General features: G+C 34.3%; 1 protein-coding gene across 6 annotated transcripts in view; it reads left to right on the top strand.

The window, feature by feature from the left end:
- Positions 1-23,311, top strand: part of DMXL1 (Dmx like 1) — a 127,230-nt gene that overhangs the window by 54,750 nt on the left and 49,169 nt on the right. For 4 of the 6 annotated variants that reach the window (XM_081499096.1, XM_081499097.1, XM_081499094.1 and 1 more), the window contains 12 exons: positions 34-203; positions 699-796; positions 1,802-1,967; positions 3,011-3,272; positions 4,423-5,513; positions 5,976-6,167; positions 8,617-8,693; positions 9,936-10,063; positions 10,563-10,811; positions 15,919-16,097; positions 21,698-21,828; positions 22,626-22,711. In XM_081499096.1, coding sequence (XP_081355222.1) covers positions 34-203; positions 699-796; positions 1,802-1,967; positions 3,011-3,272; positions 4,423-5,513; positions 5,976-6,167; positions 8,617-8,693; positions 9,936-10,063; positions 10,563-10,811; positions 15,919-16,097; positions 21,698-21,828; positions 22,626-22,711 — 2,829 coding nt within the window. Of the gene's footprint in view, positions 1-33; positions 204-698; positions 797-1,801; positions 1,968-3,010; positions 3,273-4,422; positions 5,514-5,975; positions 6,168-8,616; positions 8,694-9,935; positions 10,064-10,562; positions 10,812-11,145; positions 11,260-15,918; positions 16,098-21,697; positions 21,829-22,625; positions 22,712-23,311 lie in introns of all 6 variants that reach the window. The other 2 variants (XM_081499092.1, XM_081499095.1) reach the window with 2 other exon arrangements.

The raw sequence follows: 23,311 nt of genomic DNA, 5'->3' as shown, positions 1-23,311 counted from the left end.
TTTCTTATAAACATTATTTTGATATTTCTTCAGGCCTCTCTACTAGTCATTTTGCCTGGGCATTTCATTCAGTAGCAGAAGAAGAACTGCTGAACATGTTGCCAGCAATGCAAAAAGATGATCCCACGTGGTCTGAACTTAGAGCTATGGGTGTGGGGTGGTGGGTCCGGAATACCCGCATCTTACGCAAGTGCATAGAAAAGGTGAGTGTTTTATTTTGGTGTAAAAATGAAATAATAGGTATTGCATTTATTGAAATGATATTCCATATTTACTCTCCTGTTATTCTTTAAGCAGTAAAATCCTTTTAAGTAGTCTTTATATTTCAGGATAGCATGTTAATGTAATTTTTAAAAATTTATATTATTCTTAAATTGCTAGTTGATATATTTATTTAGTAGTATATATCTATCTTTTACAAATAGTATATATGCACATTTAGGAAAATAAAGCAGTACTCAAGAGCTTGTCATGGAAAGCATAGTCCTGTTTCCACCTCTTTGTGACCTTGATTACTTTTGTAATTATAAAATAAATAAATAAATTTACATATACATATGCCTGTGTTCATTCACATATTTTTTTAATTTATTGAACATTTAAGTAGAGAATGTATGACAAGTTTATATATAAAGGGAAGTATTTGTTTACTTAAAAACTGTTTCTGTGAAATTTTGACCAATACTTTCTAATTACAGGTAGCCAAAGCGGCCTTTTATAAAAAGAATGATCCTTTAGATGCTGCCATTTTTTACCTAGCAATGAAAAAGAAAGCTGTGATTTGGGGATTATATAGGTAGGTGAAAAAACTGCTTCAAAATGAAAAACTTTCCATAAAGAGTATGAAGTAAAGATTTATTGTGCTTGTTAGTGTGGTTCATGAAGATTGTTAGTTATTTTTGTATTCAACAGACTTCATGTGAAAGAAGCCCAGGTGTCTACCAGGGCAAAAGAATGTTGATGAGGTCACATTCAGTTTTTTTTAGGTTTATCAGTCCAGAAAAACATCTTTTTGCTTACTTTAATAACGTCTTATGATGCTCTGGTAAGACAAAGAACTAAGCCGTAAACTTCTATCTAGAATGGGGAAGAAGATGAATTGGTGGAGTTTTGAAAATGCATCTACCCTCTGCCCTGTCAGGAACTCTTGGACTCAGACTTAACCTTCCAAACCACTCTTTTGCTGAGGGCCCCAACCCCATTCTTGAGCTAGGGTCATTTAGAATTTTTCTCATTCACTTGTCCTCAGCTAGGCTTGGTGAATGTGATGGCCATAAATAGTTCACTCTTCGTTTGGGATTCAGTCTAGATGTATCCATATGAACAGTAACCTTTGGTGAAAATCGTGGTATCAATCAGTTTTCTCAGAGACCAGAAGACTAGTCTCTTAGAAGTTTTACTTCAGGACAGATTCCTTGGTGATAATGATTTTTATCATCAAAGTCATCCTCAGGTGGGCAGTTGGGGGTACGTACAGGCAATTGATTAAATGATAAAGGAGCACAGAATTTAATATAAACTATATATTTTGTATAGATTAAAAAATAATTTCTCAAACTGCTGCTAATGCAGTTTTCTTTGTAATTTAAAAGAATTTTTTTTTCAGTAATCTCTGAAATTTATGTGAAAAAGTAAATGTTTACCATAAATGTTCTTTTTCTCAGAAAAGGAACAGATGTGTGGTAATTTAGATGTGTGGTAATTGTTTCTTTTGACTCTTCTAAGTGGCTAACTTCATAAAGTTGGTTCTGATGTAGAAACTTTATGTTCCAAAATTTTCATACTTTATTTTTCTTTATAGATCCCAAAAAGACTCCAAGATGACACAGTTTTTTGGACACAATTTTGAGGATGAGAGATGGCGTAAAGCAGCTTTAAAGAATGCTTTTTCTTTGTTAGGAAAACAACGATTTGAACATTCAGCAGCATTTTTTCTTTTAGCTGGTTGCCTCAGAGATGCAATTGAGGTATGAGTGATTTTTTTAAAAAAATATCATTGTCATCCTTTTAAGCTCTTTATGGTTTAAATTTTTTTTTTTTTTTTATTTCAACTTAAGTATAATGGAACTAACACAAGGCTTAATGCATAAAGTAACTGGTAATACTTAATAGTGACTTTAAAATTTTGTCATTTAGCTTGAATGATATTTATACAGAATTAAAATTAACCAGGTTGTGTTGATTGAGATAGGGAGTTGATCTGGCTCCTAAGAATATTTATGAACGGGTTAATAAAAGAAAAAATTTGTCCTATCATTTTAAACATGTGTGTGTACTGAGTCGCTTAAGTCATGTGTGAATATATGGACTGTAGCCCACCAGGCTCCTCTGTCCATGGGATTCTCCAGGCAAGAATGCTGGAGTGGGTTGCCATGCCCTTCTCCAGGAGATCTTCCCAACCCAGGGATCAAACCTGAGTCTCCTGCATTGCAGGCAGATTCTTTACCACTGAGCTACTGGGGAAGCCGCATCACTTTCAATATATTTGGACCTATATTTGGCTCTGTGTTAGTTGATGAACCTTAGCACATTTTTAACTGATTATTTCTTAGTAAACCTTACAAAAAGCTATAAATATTTAAAATATAACATTTCTATCTCAAATTGCCCTTTTGCTCAGAGTTTCATGCAAATGATTCAAAACAGCTTTTTGATTTGGAAACATTAGTCTGCCGAGGTGGATGGGAAAGAGTGAAAACTCAAGGATAAAACAAAGTATGTCATTTAAATTGATGTTATTAAGAATTATTCAGTATTTTTCCATTAGACTAAGTCTTTTTGCAAGTGTATACTTAGTACCACCACCACCACTTAGTACTACCAGTTAAATTAACGTAAGTGTTGTCAGATGGATTTGCTGAAATAAGCAGCATGTTTTACTTATTATCCTTGTTCACTAGTTTCAGATATTATTAAAACTTTATATTCATGTAGTTATTAATAAGTCAGTTTGAGTTTACCTTAAAACAAAAGTACCCTTATTTATAAACAATATTTCTTCTTTTTGAAGGTATGTCTTGAGAAACTGAATGATATTCAGTTGGCTCTTGTAATAGCAAGACTCTATGAGTCTGAATTTGATACATCTGCAACATATAAATCTATTTTACGTAAAAAAATTTTGGGAATTGATTCTCCTGTCAGTGAACTCAATTTGTTGAATATAAATATGCATTATGATCCTTTCCTTCGAAGTATGGCATATTGGATTTTAGAAGATTATAGTAGTGCTCTGGAAACATTAATAAAGCAACCTATCACAAAGGATGATGGTAAGCTACACTTCTAAGATCTTAATTATTAAGAGTTTACCAGGTTCAGAACACACTGTTGGATGCTAAGGATAATGCAAAGCAAATTGAAGACATAAATGGTCTAAGACTTTATGGTTTAGTTGGGGATACAGAGTAATGTATACAGTTGATTACCTGCCTCCTCCCCTCCCAGAAAGTTAAATCCTTTGAAAGCCAAGGGCTTTGGATTTTCTGTTTTTATGAAATCAGTGTATTGAGCATAGATGTTACCAACATTGAATATAAATTTTTTGAAGAAAATAGTGATATACAGTGAAAGAAAAGTGGTTGGATTTGGGCTATAATTTTAATGTTGACTAGATAGGACTGAATTGGATATGGAATTTGAAGGGAATGAGAGTCAAGTTTAACTCCTGGGTTTTTAGTTTGAGCAGTGGGTAAATGATAGTGGGAAGGCTAGGAGCAGATCTTAGGGAGTGTTGCTTTAGATAGAAAGGGCTTCTCAGATAAGGTGACCTTTGACATCAAATCTAATTGAAATGAGTGAGTAATCAGCCAATGCAGATATCTGAGTAAAGAGTGATTTTTAGGCCATGGGCACAGTAAATAAAAAGGCCTTGAGGCAAGATTATGTACATGTAAGTGGAAATATAATGTAGACCTTTGGATATAGTGTTCTAGATTCACAGGTTAGGGTTGGGACTAGAAATAGAGATGGGCAGGTTATCACACAGAGGTAGTATTTAAAACCATGGGGCTGTAGGTGTTCAACCAGGTAATGTAGATAGAGAAGAAGTCAAGTACTGAACTCTTGGACACTCAGCATTTCAAAGCAGAGAAGGTGAGGAAGATCTAGCAAAGCGGACTGACTGAGAAGTTGTATTCAGGAAAGGAGGGGAAAAAGAACTAAGAGAGTGTAACTGGATGTTTTAAAATATCTCAGATTATTACTTGAATAGATGTGAAATCAGCAAACCTTTGTTTTCCTACTGTGTTAGAACACTTTCATTACAAATGTGTTCTTGTCTATTCAATGCTATGTATTAGTGTGGTCTTCTAAATTTTTTTCATAAGACCAGGTAGATACTGGTGTCATGATAGAGAAAAAGGGATACACACATAACTCTTGAAGAATTTTTCTTGGCTCATGAAATGAATTTACTTTCAGATCAAGTCATGATGTCAGCCTGCAATCCTGCAGTTTTTAATTTCTACAATTACCTAAGAACACATCCTCTTTTGCTGAGACGTCATTTTGGATCATCTGATGCGTTTTCCACACACATGAGTTTAACAGGAAAAAGTGGACTAGCAGGAACAATTAATTTAAGTGAAAGAAGATTATTTTTTACTACTGCCAGTGCTCATTTAAAAGCTGGCTGCCCTATGCTGGCTTTGGAGGTATTGTCAAAGATGCCAAAAGTCATCAAGAAAACAAAACCTTTTTGTAGAATATCTAGTTTTTTGGATACTAGTAAAGACTGTTCTCCTTCTCCGTTAAAATTGGATGCAAGGGAAGATAAGTCTTCAGCGATTGATTGGTCACAGTCACTAATGAATGGTTTTGGATCTTCTTCAGAGGGTTCCTCAGAGAAGCAGTCAAACTCCACTCTTTCTTTTGACTGGAGCCAACCAAGTATTGTATTTCAGGATGACTCTTTAGAATTAAAATGGGACAGTGATAACGATGAAGAAAATGAGGATGTCCCACTTTCAATGAAAGAACTAAAACCTTTAGAGGGAAAAATTGGGGAAAAAATGGATGAAACAAGTTCTAATTTTACAGAGTCTCTCAGCACAGTAGATGAAAATGACATTTTAAGTCCATCAGAAGATGTAATTGCAGTTCAGTTAAAATTTAGAGCCTGTTTAAAGATTCTCACAGTAGAACTTCGTACTTTATCTACTGGCTATGAAATAGATGGTGGAAAACTGCGATATCAGCTATACCACTGGCTTGAAAAAGAGGTGATAGCCCTTCAGAGAACTTGTGACTATTGTTCAGATCCTGAGGAAGTACAGTCTGCATTTGGTGAAAATGGAGATACAATTGAACTAACTGAGGATGCTGAAGATTTGCTTCAGCAAACAAAAGTGAAACAACTGAGAGAAAATTTTCAGGAAAAAAGACAGTGGCTTTTGAAATATCAGTCTCTCTTGAGGATGTTTCTTAGTTACTGCATACTTCATGGATCCCATGGTGGGGGTCTTGCATCTGTGAGAATGGAATTGATTTTGCTTTTACAAGAATCTCAGCAGGTATGTAACTTACATGATAACCAGTCAAAATAGTACTTTTATGAAAAACAGTTTTTGAGATTGCTTTTTTTAGTTTTTAGATATTGAAATTGTTGCTTTTCTTAATTATGGTTACTTTAAGGAATGCTACCTTTTTGTGGCACTTCATATTGTGAATTTCTAGAGTTGTGAAGGTGTTGTGGCTTAAGGACAGTTTCATGTCAGACCCTAAAGTCTGCTTAGTTCATATTAAACAGTCTTATATGAAGGCTTTGTGAGGTGATAATAAGAGAGTATTGTCCCATCATTATTCATTATAATTGGTGGAAGGTTGACCGCCTCAGGTCCCTTCTAACTGTAGAAGTTTCTGTTTTGCTTTTAATTTTTAATTGTTCTGAAGTTTTTCAGAGACCCCTGACTTACTTAAGGTAATGGATTATAACTATAAATAGTTGATTAACCTTTTTTCCCTTTGTTTTTAAGGAAACAGCAGAACCAATATTTCCTAGCCCTCTTTCAGAACAGACCTCAGTACCTCTCCTCTTTGCTCGTACAGCCAGTGCCAAAACAGTTGTTGCCAATCCATTGTTGCACCTTAGTAATCTAACACATGACATTCTACATGCCATAATTAACTTTGATTCACCACCCCATCCTGATATCCAGAGCAATAAAGTAAGTATGTTTGGTTTCAAATGTTTAATTAACCTATATACTATCATAAAGCTAAGAGGTAAGTGTTAAGGCTTTTTATAAATGATTTTAAACATCATCCTATGCTTAGTGATTGTTACGTAGCCGAGTTTGTATTGATTTTGATCAAAGAAAACTTGACTGTAGGTCAGGCTCATTTTACCTGTATTATTTACCCAAAGGGTACTTCATTTTTTAACTTTTATTTTATCTTATTTAACCATTTCATTTAGGTAAGAATAATAGTATGTATGTGTGCTTTTATGAGTAATTTTTCAGTGTACACTTAGCCAAAAAAAAATGCTGATTTTTTTTTAGAGATAGAAACAATATTGTGTTAAAGAACTAGTATGTAAGTATCTCTCTCTTTTTTTTCTCATAGTCTGTCATCTGTCTATCCTACCTTGCAAGCTGTGATATCATTCTATTTCCATTTTCTTCTTGTTTAATGGTAGCCTCTCTTACAGTTTTACCCTCCTGGATAACCTGACCCTTATAAATTAATCTTGCCACTTTATTTCTTATACTGCCCAGCAGAATAAATGCCCACATTGTATATTATAGAATTAGGAATTTAATTTTATTCGGATTATGCTAATTTTAAGCAAATTTCACTCCATATTTAACTTTAATGATAAACATATCCCTGATGTATCAGCTTCTGCTGCTTAAAAACCACCCTGAAACATTAATAGCTAAAAATAGCTATGATTTATTTTGCTCATGATTCTAGGGGTTGGCTCATCAGTTCTTCTAGTTTGGGCTAGCTGGACTGATAGCTGGATACCTCATTTGTCTTTGGTCAGCATGCAGGTTGGCTGGATTCTGGATGACCTAAGATGGCCTTATTTACTTTCTGGTGGTTGGTGGGCCATCTGCAAGACTGTCAGGAGACATTAGGATGACCAGAGACTCTGAGATGTGTCTCAGCTGCCAGTAGGCATGCTTAAGAGTATTAGGCAGTGTTCTCTAAAGAAATAGAATCGAAAGGGGGTGTGAGTGTGAATTTATAGAGGCTTATTTTAAGCAATTGACTCACTTCATTATGGAGGCTGAGAAGTCTCAAGATCTTCTGTCGGCATGCTGGAGACCCAGGAGAAGAGATCATGTAGTTCCAGTCTGAGTCCAAAGGCCTGAGAGCCAGGGTAACTGACGATATAAGTTCCAGTCCAAATACCAGAAAGCCTGAGATGCAAGAAGAGCCATTGTTTCAGTTCTTGCCTGAAAGTAGGAGAAGACCACCAGTGTCCCAGCTCAATGCAGCCAAGCAGAAGTTCCCTCATACTCAGCCTTTTTGTTCTATTCAGGTACTTCAATTGATTGGGTAAGGCCCACTCACAGACTACCAATTCGAATGTTAATCTCATCCAAAATCACCCTAACAGACAAACCTAGAATAACATTTGACCTAATGTCTACACACCCCTTGGCCCAGTCAGATGGACACATAAAGTTAACCATTTCACCTGGGTTATTTCATATAGTGGTTTCAGGGGTTTAAAGAGCCAGAGGAGAATTTGCAAGGCTTTTAGAGAACTGGGTTCAGAAATAACACATCACTTTTGCTGTGTCCTCTTGCACAAACCAAGCCACAAAGTAAGCCCAAACTCATTAAGTGGAGAGACAGACTCTGCCTTTTGGTTAGAGAAGCTAGAAAATATTATCATTTTTGCAGTCTCCCATATGTGGTCTTTGCTGTCTTTGTTTATATGATGCTATCCTTGACTTTAATTCATGTCACATGTCTATTGATAATTGAAGGAAAAATAGCAGTTAGATTTTAATCTGCACAAGAGAGTATCATACTTCATAATTAGGTCAGGAACCTGGTTTTTTGAATAGTCTAGTCTACTTTGTTACCTAGATTAAACTTCTCTTCATCCTCAGATCTGCTTCTGTTACTTCTCTTGTCATGCTATGTTTAGAGCTCTGTCTTCCTTAATACAAGCATTTTCCTTCAGTTGCTGTCTTTCATACCTTTTCCTTTCTCAAAAATTTCACTCTCTTCAAATTGTTTTCTGTAGTAACTTGAATAGTTCATAAATGCCCATAAAAGCCCTGTCATTATCAGGCAGGGCTTTATATTTTGGTTGAGGAGGGAACAGGTTGAGTCTTGGAGGGCTTGCTTTTAACACATGGCTCATTGCTCTGCTGAATAGCTAACATCTGTTCTCATTTGCCCTTAAAATAGAAATTAGGTAGCAGTTGTGTATTTTATAATTTCTGCCAGAAGCCTCAGGTTTTATTTGTGTCTATGTGTGTATCTGTAGTGAGACGTCTCCCGACAGAAATGAGTATTAAGGAAAAAATGGAAATAGTTTATTAGGGCAAAATAGTTTTTTCATCTTTTTAAAAAATGCTAATTATATTAGGCCTGAAAAAGGTTTGGTTTTTAAAAGTTATAAATTAATTTTGTGTTTTTTCCCCCCAGGTATATGTAATGCATACTTTAGCAGCCTCACTTTCTGCTTGTATCTATCAGTGCCTTTGCGGTGGTCATAATTACAGGTAAATATCTTCTTGTGAAATTTAAGAATGTTTGTAGTAACTGATGAGGTTTGAGAATTAGTATGCTCTTGCTTTAGGAATATGTATACAGCAGTCCACTTTAGCTAATACAAAAAACATATGGAGAAATGTTGAGTCATTTTTTTTCATCTTTGACGTTTTAGCATATGTCTTTATGGCAAATGCATCTCAAGTTAAACTCTTCACAATTAACTTATTTAACTGCCTTTTATTGATCACTGCCTAATGCTAGACATTGTGATATCACTGGAATAAGATCTCCTTCCTTAAGGTCATGCTAGTTAGAGGCAAACATATAAACTGATAAATGATATGTAATATGACATCATACTTAAATGATATGTCCTCTAAGATGATAGACAGTAAAAGGCTCAGGGAACACAGGGGAGAGGGAGTGACTGGCTTGGAACTGAGAAAAATTTTACACCGTCCTTGATGTTTATGATTTTCTTCTTTATGTCCTAAGGTTTCACTGTAATTTTTCTAGGCTTTTGAACCGTATTGTTTGACACTGTGGGGTTATATCTTTCTTTGCAATTCTCTTATTCTGTTTCTTCAAGTATTTTATCTTCTCTCTTCTCTTTCCTTTTATGAGACAGATATTGGAACTTGTGGATCCCTTCTTTTTCTTTTAGTTTTCCTCTTAAATGATCTATTTATTTCTTTTATTTTTGCTTCATTTCAGAAAAAATCCTAGCTTCATTTTCCAGACACTAATTCATTCTTCCATGTTTTTCATTAAACTCCTGCTATCTGGTGCATATATCTGATATAGCCTACACTGACTTAGGGTAGACTAGCCATTAAATGTCAAATTGAACCTAAACTGACTTTGTTTTCAACTTTGTTATTGATATATATAAATTATATACCTTTGTGATACATAAGCTTCCTATTTGTGGTCAATAATAGTTTTCTCATTTGTATGTATTTTATGACTTTCAGTAAATATATTTAAAAGCTATCATATCTGTTTTAATTTAGAAAATTTAAAGGACACTTTGTTTTATTATAGTACTAGAGTATACAGTATAGTACTTAGATGTAAAGCAGTATAACTAATACTCAAAAGTTTGTATTTAAGGTACTCTAAATGTTAGATCTCAAACATAGAAATAGTAAATATGAAATTCATTTTAGGTCATACTTTGTTATTATTATTGTTTTATTGTAATTGGAGATCACTATGGATAGTTATTATTTGCATTTTTTTTCTCTCAGTTCATTTCAAACAAATCAGTTTACTGGAATGGTGTATCAGACAGTACTGCTTCCCCATCGACATTCCTTGAAAACAGGAAGCTTAGATGAAGCCATAACTCCCAATACATCACCAGCTCAATGGCCAGGTATATATATATATATATATATATATACACACACACACACACATGTTTTTTCTTAGCTTTATTGAACTTAATCAGATGAGGAAAAAGTAGGTTTGGTTTGGTTTTGCTGTGTGATAATCATTGTTAAGTATTGTTAGAATTGATTCCAATTCATTATTTATCATTTACTACAAATTATCCAGTTATATAACATTAATTTTTCCTTTATCATAATACTAAAATAACTCGTTTTGTCATATCATTTTTTATACTTTTGCTTTTGTTGTAATAGAAAAACATTGCTATGTTATTTCCAGTGTCTGTATAAATTGAACAGATAGCTCAACACTTATGCATTAACTGCAGTAACCTCTAGTGGTCTATGAAACTGTGGAAGAAAATATTTTTATCCTGATGCTATAACATTTTTTCAAAAATAAGGAACTGTAGTTGATTTTTTATTTATTAAATTTATTGTCAGTGGTAGCTAATAGTAGCTAATATTTGTTCTTTCTCCTAGGAATAACTTCTCTAGTTCAACTTTTGAATTCTTCTGGGGAAGAAGCCCAGTCAGGACTTACGATCTTGCTTTGTGAGATTCTCACAGCAGTGTATCTTAGTCTCTTCATCCATGGCTTGGCAACACATTCTAGCAATGAACTATTTCGGATTGTGGCCCACCCTCTAAATGAAAAAATGTGGTCTGCTGTATTTGGTGGAGGTGCGCGTGTTCCCAGCAAAGAACAGGCACACTCAAAACCTTTACCTGGTTAGTTTTTAATCTGTTTTATTTTATTTTTGAAGGCTACCACTTTATTCCTGAATGATAACTTTGTTAAATGTAATTACATTTTAATTTATTCACAGGAAGTTATGTTATGGACCATTTTCTTAGAGCATGAATAAATAGTTTTATGGAAAACATACAGTATGAAGTTTCTGGTGTAATTATTAAACTTTAAGATACTGGTACACCAGTGATTAGAACTATCTAATGTAATTTAAAATCTTTTACTATTGACATTTTCATTTGTTTTGAAAAATACTATAACACTGGTTTTTGTTCTATCCCAAATACAGATTCTCTCTTCTTTCTTTGGCAGGAAGGTACTTTGCTATGCCTAGCCCCCACCAGGTAGTGGTATTCTCCATGGAGTGTGTGGGCTTTTCCAAAGCTCTTTCAACCATCAGTTCTCATAGCCCTCCCAGTCTTGCAGGCAAGATATTAGCTTTAGAAATAGGCTTTTACAGTTCAGCTTGCTTTGTGTTATTTTGGAAGGGTGGGGATACAGTGGGCTGATTTTAATTTGTTTGGCACTTAGAAAATTGAAAATTTTCCATTTATCAAGTCATATTTTTGATTTAAAACAATGATTAGCATTTTAGAAAACCATCCCTACTTCTTTTATTCTGCTTTAGTTCTTCATTTTGATGTTTTCTATTCCTTAGACTTTAATGTATTTTTAAATGGGTAGAAATAAAGAAATGTCAGTGCTAATCGTGGTAAATCAGACTATGGCTTGAAGTGACTGGAAAAACATTTCAAATAAGGCTGCTTTATGTTTGCGTGTCATGATTCTGGCCATTAGAGATTTTGGATTTCTAAGTGTTCATAATACCATGTAAAGTAAATATTTTAAACAATTCTATTATCTTTTCTAAACTTTCTGGTGTTAAAACTATATATATTTATTTAAAGATTGAAACAAGCTTTTTGACCTGAAAAAAAATCTTCATGATGTTTTCTGCCTTTGTTTTCTTTTTGTGATTTATTAGCCCATATGTGATAATCTTGGCTTTCAAATTTTAAAAGATATTTTAATTTCTATAACGTCTCCTTTGTAATTTTTAAAGGGTAATTTCCAGTGCTTTATTTTTTATATGGATGAAAATAGAAAAGACTAACATGAAATTCACATTAGAATATATACTTGACTTCAGATATTTGAATTCATTTAAAGAACTTTCAAAGTCTAAGAGGGAGTACAGTTTATAGGCTTACTGAAAGTGAAAACTATGATCTTGTTAATGTAAAACATTATAAAGGGGATAAATTCTTGAAATAGAATGTCCACACACTTACGAAAAATTAAAAATATGTTCTTACTAACCAGTCAGCGAGTCTCAATTCTAACAATTCTAGAACATTTTTGAGCACAGATACATAAACAGCTTTACTCGAAGTACAGGTTGTTCTTCGTTTAACCACTCAGATTAAGCTGTTTGTGGTTGCAAATACCATATAATAAACTCTTATCTCACCACTTATCGAATCCTAAATAATCAAAGTGAAAAAAATTACCGGCATCTATCTATTTAACCTCTTGGATTGGAACATGGTATCCAAATAATATAGGATACTTAAAACATGTTTTACTCGGTGGTGAGGCTGGGTATAGCCACATACAAATTTTTTGATGCTCATCTGTTGATAAGAACCCAGAAGCTATTCTAAATACAATCTGTCATGGATGTAACTGAAAGAGCATTTACAGAAAACATACATGATATGATTCATCAGTTTGCTAACCAGAAGAAAAAGAGTACCCTCATTTAATGATGAAGCCAAGGCATGCTGTTTCTAAAGCTGATTTAGTTTGTAAAGGAGCTGGTAGAAAAAAATAAAAAAACAGAAAAAAGGGAAGAAGTGAAGATAGTAAATAGCAAAGGCTGTAATAGTAATTAGAAGTAGCAATCCTGTGAGGCAGATAAGCTGATAGTTGGAGAGACAAAATCTGAGAACAGAAAATTGGCAAAGGGACAAGCAGCAGTGACTTTAAGTGTAAGGCAAAGTTCTGAAATCTCAGTTTTTGAAGGCATTATTATGTTGTTCTGAAAGCACACCAACTAAAGCAGCACAGCAGCTTGATAAATGTTCAGTTGTAAGTAAGTAACCTGGCGTGTTTGAGTTACTATTAAATGTAATCATGATGTCCCAAGAGGGTAATTGGTTTAGATAATATTCAGTATACATTGTTGACCAAGGGGATAAAGAGATGTATTAGAAAAGTTGATCTGAATTCAGCCAAAAATAATATATCTATTTATTTTTTAGTGTTTAAATATACCAAAATGAAAACGGATAACTCTAGAACATTTCATTTTCCTGACAGCCTACTCAGCTATTAGGTATCAATGTATTGTATATTGAAAATGAAATACTTTCCTTATAACCCTTGAAAATTTTTTAAAAAGTTTTTTCGTACACTTAGTACTGTGAAGTTTTTAAAAGTCACTGTTTTCCTTGTTCTGATATAAATTCTGATTTTAGAATACTTTACAAAAATGGTTTTATGAACTAAATTATTTTTCTCTCTACAAGTCTATTATATAGTTACTGTTAATGACATAAAATTTAAATATGACTTAAGCTTTGTAATATGAGAAAATGGTAAATGATTTTTATTAGACTAGCTTGGCTAGGTCAGAATTCTTAACAAAAATGTTATTGTACACAAATCAGTATTTTTTAATCAAACTTAATTTACTTTGTTATTTCCGTATATGTTAATATGGGACTTACTTTTTTCTAATTAATTAAAGCTAGTCTGGGTGTATGTTCATGGAGTTATTTTGTTATTATGGTAAACTTTTAAAGTAGACAGTTGAGCAGGAGCAGTTTTTGAAAAATTACTTTTTTTTTCTGTTAACAGTTAGAAATCCATACTTTTGCTTTTTATTGCATTTATAAAGCAAAGCAAAATATTTTAAGAATTTTTGTTGTGTTTCATAATACTTGCAGATGAAAGAATTGTCGTTAATTCCCATGCATAACTTAGTTTTTGTTAACCCACTTTCTAACTTCTTCATGCCCCTTATAATTCACAAGGTCTCTCTATATCCAAGTTCCTTTTCATTTCTCCCTAATGCTGATTTTTCTTTTATTACTATTAAAGTAGCCATTTACTACCTTAATAATAGAACTGTGCAATCAGTTTGTATCCACAGAGTGGCATGCACATGGCTTGATATTTTATTATTAGCTTTTTTCAAAAACAAATGGTGAAGTACCCAGCAGCAGTATAGTCGCCATTGTAGTGCCCCTGAGCCTCATGACTACTTGAACCCAACATGATTTAAGCCATAAAATTGTCTTAGGTCTTGCTGCAGTTTGAGGGAAAAGTGGATGCATCTACTCTAATGAGAAGCTTCAAGTCATTTCTTGTTTCCTAGGAGATATCACTAAGTCTTTTTACTTGTAGCATTTCCTGTAATACATCATTCAGTACTGTGAACCTGTTTGCCATTTCCCCCCTGTTCTCCTTGTTCATCAGAAGTGTTTGATAAGTTTTTTCCTTCTGAAACTGAATCTGTAATTTTAAACATTTCCCCATAGTGTGGTTAATTTCATTTTCATGTCATGTGTCTGGGTTCACACACTATACTTTGAAATGTTTTTCTCCCTTTTAAAAAACTGAAAACAAAACAAAACTTGTTTTGCTTTAAAACCTCTACTTATTTTTATGACATAGCAAACTTGGTAAAACTATGAATTTAGCCTTGTAGGTTTTATTTTTCCCTAAACATCTATGTTCACATCATATGCCTTCTTATAATCTAAAAACAAAGTAAGCAGAATAGTAATATTGGAGTCAAGTGACATTTATCTTGGAACACAGCATTAATTTTTGACGGATAAAAAATACCTTTAAATTCTAAATTTTTTACTCAGTGAGAATTTGGTAAAACCATTGTTTAAGTTTTAGAATGTATATAAATGTATGCAACAGATATATTAGAAACATGATTGTTGATTATCAATTGTTTCTAAGATCAGAGAGAAAAAATTACACATTGATATGATGGTTCTTTTTAAAGTCATTTGAAAGATTATGTAATAATCATACCACTTTTTAGCAGTCTACTTAGTATACTAATTTTATACACTTTATTTTACTTTTTTCTGAAATAACTAAATTATTCTGTTAGAGTCAGCTTGGCTGTAACTTGATATAATGCATGAGCATGCTATTTATGCAAGCTGAGTAGCTTCAAGCAATAAAACAAAATTGTATTACAGCACAAGTAATTGTATTCCTTGGAAGGTGAGTAACTTCTTGCTGGAATCATTGAAGAAGAATATTGGTTTGCCTTAATATGGAGTTGTTTACCTATCAGACCATGCCTATGTCCAGGAGACCCTTGATTTTCTACTGATGATTTGCATCTTGAGACTTAGTCTTGATTAAAGATTTGTATAACTTGTTTTTCTTTGCTTATGCCCTTAATATTCTAAGGTAAAATAATAAAGGAATATGACTCTAAAGTGTTTAGAAGTTAAAACGATAAAAACTGCATTTTCTTTCTCCTCTTTGTATTCCATTGACTAGAAAATTCTATTTCTTAACCATTTCTAAAAGTCTGAATCAGTTTAGTAAGTAGTTGTGGTGTTTGAACTTTTTAATATTTTCAATGAAAAATTAGTAGTAGTTTTTTAGGGGATAAAAGGCCAAGTGATTACTGAAGAATCTTAGAACTGTTGTCTTTAATTAATATTGACATCTCATGATACTGTTTTCCCTACCCCCACCCATGAAAGTCTTAAAAACAAACAAAAAGATGTAGATACTTTTCTGTCATGGTCTTAGCTAAATTATGGACTCATTTATAGGAAGATATTAGATCCTATTGCATGTACAATTTACATATATAATAAATGAACATTCAGAGAGTAAGGGACAAGATGAGATAAAAACAAAGATGACTATACAAGATGATTTTCGTCTCGCTTCCTCCACTTACCTTACTATCATAATAATCTCAGTTTTGTGTATGTACTTATTTGTAGTTAACCTTAGGTCTTATGTAAAAATAGATGAAATCAGTACAATGAAAATTGTGTTTATTTGAGTAATACTTTGTTTTGTTCTTATTAGTTTCTTCACTAGTGGAAGAAGGAGAGAAACAGAACAAACGTTTTAGGCCATCAAAAATGTCTTGCAGAGAATCTGCCTCAGTGACCTCTTCCTCACCACCAGTAAGCCAGGAGACACTGATAGTTAAAGAGAAGTTCATTCCACCTGAGCTCAGTATCTGGGACTATTTCATTGCCAAGGTAATACAGGTGTTATCCAAATGATGATTTGTATAGTTAAACAGAAATGAAAATGTTTAAAATAAGTGTAATTGTTGGTGTTTCCAAATATTTTCCCACACAAGTTTAAAAGATGTTCATTTTATCAAGATAAATTATCACAGAATATATCCTAAAATATTTTGGGCATATTTCAACCATTTTTTGGAGAAGGCAATGGCAACCCACTCCAGTACTCTTGCCTGGAAAATCCCATGGATGAAGGAGCCTGGTGGGCTGCTGTCTATGGGGTCGCACAGAGTCGGACACGTGTGAGCGACTTCACTTTCACTTTTCACTTTCATGTATTGGAGAAGGAAATGGCAACCCACTTCAGTGTTCTTGCCTGGAGAATCCCAGGGAAGGGGGAGCCCGGTGGGCTGCCGTCTATGGGGTCGCACAGAGTCGGACACGACTGAAGCGACTTAGCAGCAGCAGCAACCATTTTTTAAGGCAATTCTTGCATAAATTAAGATTTTTGCATTTTAAACAATGCAACATCCTTAGGAAGATGAAAAGATAAATTGGCTAGCACATTAATGCTAATGTGTGTGTGTATGTTAGTCGCTCAGTCCTGTCTGACTCTTTTGCAACCCCATGGACTGTAGCCAACCAGGTTCCTCTGTCCATGGGACTCTCCAGGTAAGAGTACTGGAGTGGGTTACCTTTCCCTTCTCCAAATGGTAATGTACTTGGTAGTGATTAAGGAATCAAGACTGCCAGATGCCAAAGTGCCATCCAAACTAATTCCTTTTCTATACTGTAGTCCTGCATTGTCCTGATGTACTCAGATTTCAGTTTTTAGTTAAAAAACATCAATCCTTCAACAATATTGTTCAAGTTTAAAGTTACCACAATTTATTCAATATGAGTAATTGCATAAAGTATAGACTTTCCTGCTAGCTCTTAGTCCACAAATCACTGTATAAACAACAGATGCAATTCTTGATCAGTGACCAATCACAACAGTTTTTTCAAAGTCTGTCAGTGATTGGTCATTTAGTACTTTTTATTCAGTATTCATTTCATACACAGAAAAGCATGTAGTTAGTTGTCTTGCCTCTCTACCTCCCATAATAAATGCAAGTGACATTTTACAAAACTGGCTAATCAGAACAGAAAATTAGCTGACAAAGTCAAGTGCAGCTGGAATGAAAAGTGAGTACTGGAAATAAAATTCAAATCAAATATAAATAAAGTTTTAGAAAAAATAGCTAACTTTGGGATTTAACATTGCTGTCATTTGAGACACTTTAGATGTGCAGCCAGGGGAAATTAGTGAAGACCAGCTTATCAAGATAAATGAGGAAAGTTTGACAAAAGGATGGAGATGACCTAGAGATACTGAAATTGGAAAAAACAAAAAACCTTCACATTAAAAGAACTGGGTAATATTTCACAACATCGAAAGTGCAATAAAAAGTTGGATATTGATACAAAGTTAGAAAGGAATATGACAATTTGCTAACAATTAGAAAAGATACTTGCTTTGTATTTTGGGTTTTATAAAGTTAGAAGGCCAGCACTATTCAAAGTTTTCTTTTTTACAAAGAAATAAAACACTTTAATTCTCAGTGATTCTAATTTTGCAGTTACAGTATACTAAATAAATATTATTTTTACTATTTTCATTTTTCTATATGTTTATAGTTGACTATAAGAGTTTTTAGTGTTTTGATGAATTTGTTAGTAGTCACAGAACACTCGTAGTTTTTTCATTGATTATTAAGATTTGCTTTGCATGGTTTCAGCTTGCATCTGTAGTTTTACATTCTTGTCCTACCGTGCCCAGCAAGAACTTCTTGTATATATCCTCTTCTTCTTCTGTGGATGGCCAAATTCCTCACATTCTGAACTTCTAGATTTTTTCCTTACTACCTTGTATTAATTGACTCCTCACTATTTCCTAATGACACCAATCCCTGAGGCCTGTTAGGCAGTAGATTTTGTTTTTCTCTTATCCAACACGCTTCAGGGTAAAGAAGGGCATTTATGTCACCTTTTTTCACATTGCCTTTTGCAGTCATTGATTCATTCAACAAATGTTTATTATATGCTTTATTTATATTGGAGTATATTTCATTTTCATTTTTGAGGCATACTTCCTTTTGCTGGGTATATGATTCTTGATTAGCAAGGTCTTCTTTAGTTGTCTTGTTGCTGGATTTGGTTAAATTTCTGGCTGGTCTGCCTTTGTTCCAGTGTGTAACACAGGCTAGTTGAGATGTGAAAGTGTTAGTCCACTCAGTCCTGTCCAACTCTTTGTGACCTCATGGACTATAACCCAGCAGGCTCCTCTATCCATGGAATTCTTCAGACAAGAATAACAGATGCAACTGGAGTGGGTTGCCATTCTCTTCTCCAGGGGATCTTCCCCACCCAGGGATAGAACCCAGGTCTCCTTCATTTCAGGCAGATCCTTTCCTGTCTGAGATGTTGGCCTTCCCTAATTGTTTGCTGCTGAAGACTCTTGTTTTTGACAATGCTGCTGGGCATGGAATTTTTTTTAAAATTTATTGAAGTATAGTTGATTTACAATGTTGTGTTAATTTCTGTTTTATAGCAAGGTTATCCAGTTATAGTACATTCTTTTTCATGTTTTTCATTATGGTTTATTACAGAATATTAGATATATCAATAGTTCTCTGTGCTATATAGTAGGACCTTGTTGTTTATCCATTCTCTACATAATAGTTTCCATCCACTAATCCTAAAGTCCAATTCCCCACCCCACCTCCATCTTGGCACCCACAAGTCTATTCTCTGTGTCTGTGAATCTGTTTGTATTTCACAGAAAAGTTCATTTATGTCATATTTTAGATTTCACCTATGAGTTATATTATTGGTATCTGTCTATCTTTCTCTTTCTGACTTCGCTTCTTATGATAATCTCTAGGTCCATCTTCAGCATTATTTCTTTCTTTTTTATGACTGAAAATTCCATGCTACACACACACACACACACACACGCACACACACACACACACACACACACATCTTTTTATTCGTTCATCTATTGATAGACACTACTTAGATTGTTTCCATGTCCTGGCTATTGTAAATAGTGCTGCAGTGAACATTGGGGTACATGTATCCTTTCAAACTGTAGTTGTCTCTGGTTTTATGGGCATGGAATTCTTATTAAAGACAGCCCCCTCTGGCCAGGCAGCAGAGTTCTTCATCTTCACAGACTGATAGAACAAATGAGTCACAGAGGGCAGGGGTCGCGCTAGAAATAGCCCCTGGCCAAAATGCCAGATGCTCACTTTTGCCAGAGATTGAGTAGTTTTTGTCGTTGTTGCTGTTTCTCCTGGCCATAGACATGCGGGATCCTAGTTGCCCGAGCCAGGGATCGAACCTGCACCCCCGGTAGTGGAAGTGCAGAATCTTAACCGCTGGAGCACCGTGGAAGTCCCTCAGAAGCTTTTCTTGAATAAATACTTCTCTGTGTGTTTGATCAGTTTCCAGTATCTTTAAATGGTTGTTTTGACAGCTTTGTTGGGTTTCCCTGGTGGCTCAGATGGTAAAGAATCGACCTGCAGTGCAGGAGACCTGGGATCGATCCGTGGGTTGGGGAGATTCCCTGGAGAAGGGAAAGGCAACCCTCTCCAGTATTCTTGCCTGGAGAATCCCCATGTACAGAGGAGCCTGGTGGGATACAGTTCATGGGGTCACAAAGAGTCAGACATGACCGAGCGACTAAGCATAGTGCAGCACATGACTGCTTTTTGGGCAGAGGACTACCAAGCTATTCACTCAGCTCGTCCAGAAGTTCTACTCTTCCTGCTGTGTTTCTTTATTGAGCTTCCTTGAATCCAGGATTTTATGTTTTCTTCTCAAATTTCCCACATTTCTTCTTTCATCCTCACTCAACTGGTGACCTCATAAGTCATTTTAAAACAAGAATCAGAAAAAATTCTTTCATCAGTCTGTTATGAATCTCCCATCTTATTCTCTCCTCTTATTTACTATTAAGGAAACATCTTTCCTATCAAAGGCTCCAGTGCTAGTCGGAATCCTTTCCTTGCTTGTCTTCTCTAGCCTTCTGTCTTCTCTGTTGTCTTTTTCCATCAGAACAGGATTGTGCTCTGCTCTCTCACATCCCAAATACTGCTTTGACCCTCCAGTTTTTTCCAGCTGTTATCCCATTTTTGTGCTTCTCATTCTACTTTTCAAAAGCGTATACATATTATCTGTCTTATTACCATCGGTCCCCTTCACTTTTAGTCATTGTGTGACTTCTGAGACAACTGCCCCCTGAAACTGCTGTTACTAAGATTCAAGTGGCACCTATTCTGTTATCAAATATAATGGAAACTTCTTTATCATCATCATCTTACTTGACCTCCTAGCAGCATTCAACCACGTGACCATTTCCTCCATTTTGAATTACTTTTATCTCGTTCTCTTGATACCAGTCTCTTCTAGCTTACTTCCTAACTTTGCTCTTTATTCCTTTGAAATGTTCTTTTTTTATCCTTCCTTTTCTACCTGACCTCTGAATCTTGGTCTTTAAGATTTGGGTTTTTGATTTTCTTCAGTACTTCCCCTGTCACAACTAGAGTCTTCCCATTTTAGTAACTGGCATCTTCACCCGTGTAGTTGCTCAAGCAGAAACCCAGAAATTGTCTTTTTCTTCTCTTTCCCTTGCTCTCCAAATTGATCAGTAAATCTATCAGTGTATTTCAGGTATACTGTGAATATGTTATTTATCTCCATCTCCGTGACTGACACCTGTATCCAGACTGCCAGCTCTTGCCTTAGTTTCTGATGTCTCCCATTTCTACTCTTCCGGTTTGACTTTTCTCTAAAAAGGCTGTGGTCATAGTGATACTCCTAAAAGTATAAATATCAATACCTGTACTCTACTTAAAACTCACTGGTGGCATTCCATTACACTCTTTACTGTGTTGTTCAAAAACCCTACCTGATCTGTCACGTGCTGCTCTCTTCTGTTTTTTTGCCAGCTCTATCCTCTTGCTTTAGTAGCCTTCAGCCAAATTTCTTTTTTCCCATGCCAAACTCTTTTCCTTTGTCAAAGCTTTTTTACATACTATTACTACTGCCTAAAATGCTTTTCTTCCCTCTCGTTATATGGCTTATTCCTTCTTGTCCTTTTAAGTCTCACTTAAATTACACTTTTCAAAGAGGACTTTCATGGTTAGCTTATCTCAACTCTTATTAATATTCTTATTCCCAGTGCTGTTTTTTTCTTTATAGCACAGCTAAATTCAATTTATATTTAGTTTTCTATTATTTGCCTATTTTTCCCCCACTAAAATATGTTATGTGAGAGCAGTGACCATGTATATGTCTTAAATTTTCTTATATTGAGTGTACTTTTGATACATAGTAGATGCTGAATAAATTTTTTGTTGATATGATAACTAAATAAGGGAACCAACTAAAGTGGTATTGAAGGCATAGACTGTCAAAAAAGAAGCAACCAATTACTTGCTACTTTACTTTCCTATAATGAAGTAAGTACTCAAAAATGGGATAAATTGCTGATATTAGGCTATATAATTACATGTATTAAGTCATATAGTTGGATAATAAATTCTATAACTTTTTTCTTTTAGCCATTTCTACCTGCTTCCCAAAGTAGAGCTGAATATGATTCAGAGGAGAGTCTGGAAAGTGATGATGATGATGATGATGTTTTAGCTTCAGATTTCCATCTCCAGGAACATTCTAACTCAAATTCATATAGGTATGGTATATTTAATTTTAAGCTTCTTTAAAAAAATTTGTTTTTTAATTTTGAAAATAATGCATATGAAATTAGTAGCTTGGTGAATTATAATGTATTATAACCTAGATCTGAATTGTTAAGTTCCCTTCCATAACAGTAATTCCACAGTTAATTTTTGATTATGTACTTTATGATAATTTAGAGTAATAAAAATCAATACTCTAAGGAATAAATTTTTCACTTGAAAAAAAAGAAACCAAAATGTCTTTGTTTAATTTAAAAAAAAAGCAAATCTGAAGCGTATCTCTTCCAGCTGAGTCTTCCTCTATGCCATTTACAGATACTTATTCTTATAAGTTTCTGGTTTATCCTTCTGTTTTCAAAAATAAACTTGTGTGTGTGTCTCAGTGTGTATGTAAAATCTTATTTCTGCTGCTTTCTTACACAGAAGGTAGTAGGTACCATATTATATGTAATGTTTATAACTTCCTTCTTGTTTATTAATACATGCTAAAGTTCACTTCATATTAACATTTAGAGATCCTTTTTTGTTCTTTTTTATGGCTACCCTAAAATATTCCATGATTCAAAGCTAGTTATTCAGTCATTACTTTCCTGATGGATAATTTGATTGTTTCTACTCTTTTGCTATTGCAGATAATACTGACATGAGTAACTGCTTGTGTATATTGTTTTGTTTTTGTGGAGGTATATCTTCAGGGTAGATTCCTAGTAGTGAGTTACTGGAACAAAGAGTAGTGTAGTCTTCTCAATCCCTAAGGAAATTTTTAACAAATCTATTGCTTTGTTTATAGTTGGTCATTGATGCGTTTGGCAATGGTGCAGCTGGTACTCAGCAATTTGAAGACTTTCTATCCTTTTGCAGGTCATGATCTTGCAGGTAATACATAGCTTAACGTGAACTAATATTGCCATTGCTTTTTGATTTACTGTTTTGTATTTTTTTCAAGTAGTGGAGAAAAAGTTTAGTAACTTCCTGCTGGTACAAGATTGGGTTCTTTTAACCAAAGCAACCATCTATAAATGAGTCTATCATATTGTTAGTTGCTGTTAGAAAGACAGGGTCCAAGAAAGCAGGGAATGTGAAGTTGATGTGATTAACTGCACCGAGACTGTGTTTATAGCTCTGGCCAAAGAGTTGGGTATTTCCTAGTAGTAGACACACAGGAGACTAAACAAAAGCAAAAATGTAGTAATTATTAACTCCGATGGATGAAAAGGTTGTATAAGAAAGAAAGGGGCATGACAGTATGCCAAGTAGTTGAGCTGTGATCTATACTTTTATATGTATGTGTGTGTGTATATATATATATATATGCTGCTGCTATAAAACAAGGTAGATGCTAAAATACTAATTTTACCAAAAATTATTATGGACTATATTGGATTGATGGAGAGAGGGGAAGTTTATTCTCATATTCCAGAGTAGCAAATCAGTAGATCACTTCTAAACTTGAAAAAAACTCAAGAATTTGCAGTA

The sequence above is a fragment of the Giraffa tippelskirchi genome, chromosome 6 (genome assembly GCF_054371585.1).
Source record: "Giraffa tippelskirchi isolate mGirTip1 chromosome 6, T2T-mGirTip1v1.2.pri, whole genome shotgun sequence".
Classification (NCBI taxonomy): Eukaryota; Metazoa; Chordata; class Mammalia; order Artiodactyla; family Giraffidae; genus Giraffa; species Giraffa tippelskirchi.
This window is presented reverse-complemented; position numbering and strand designations above follow the sequence as displayed.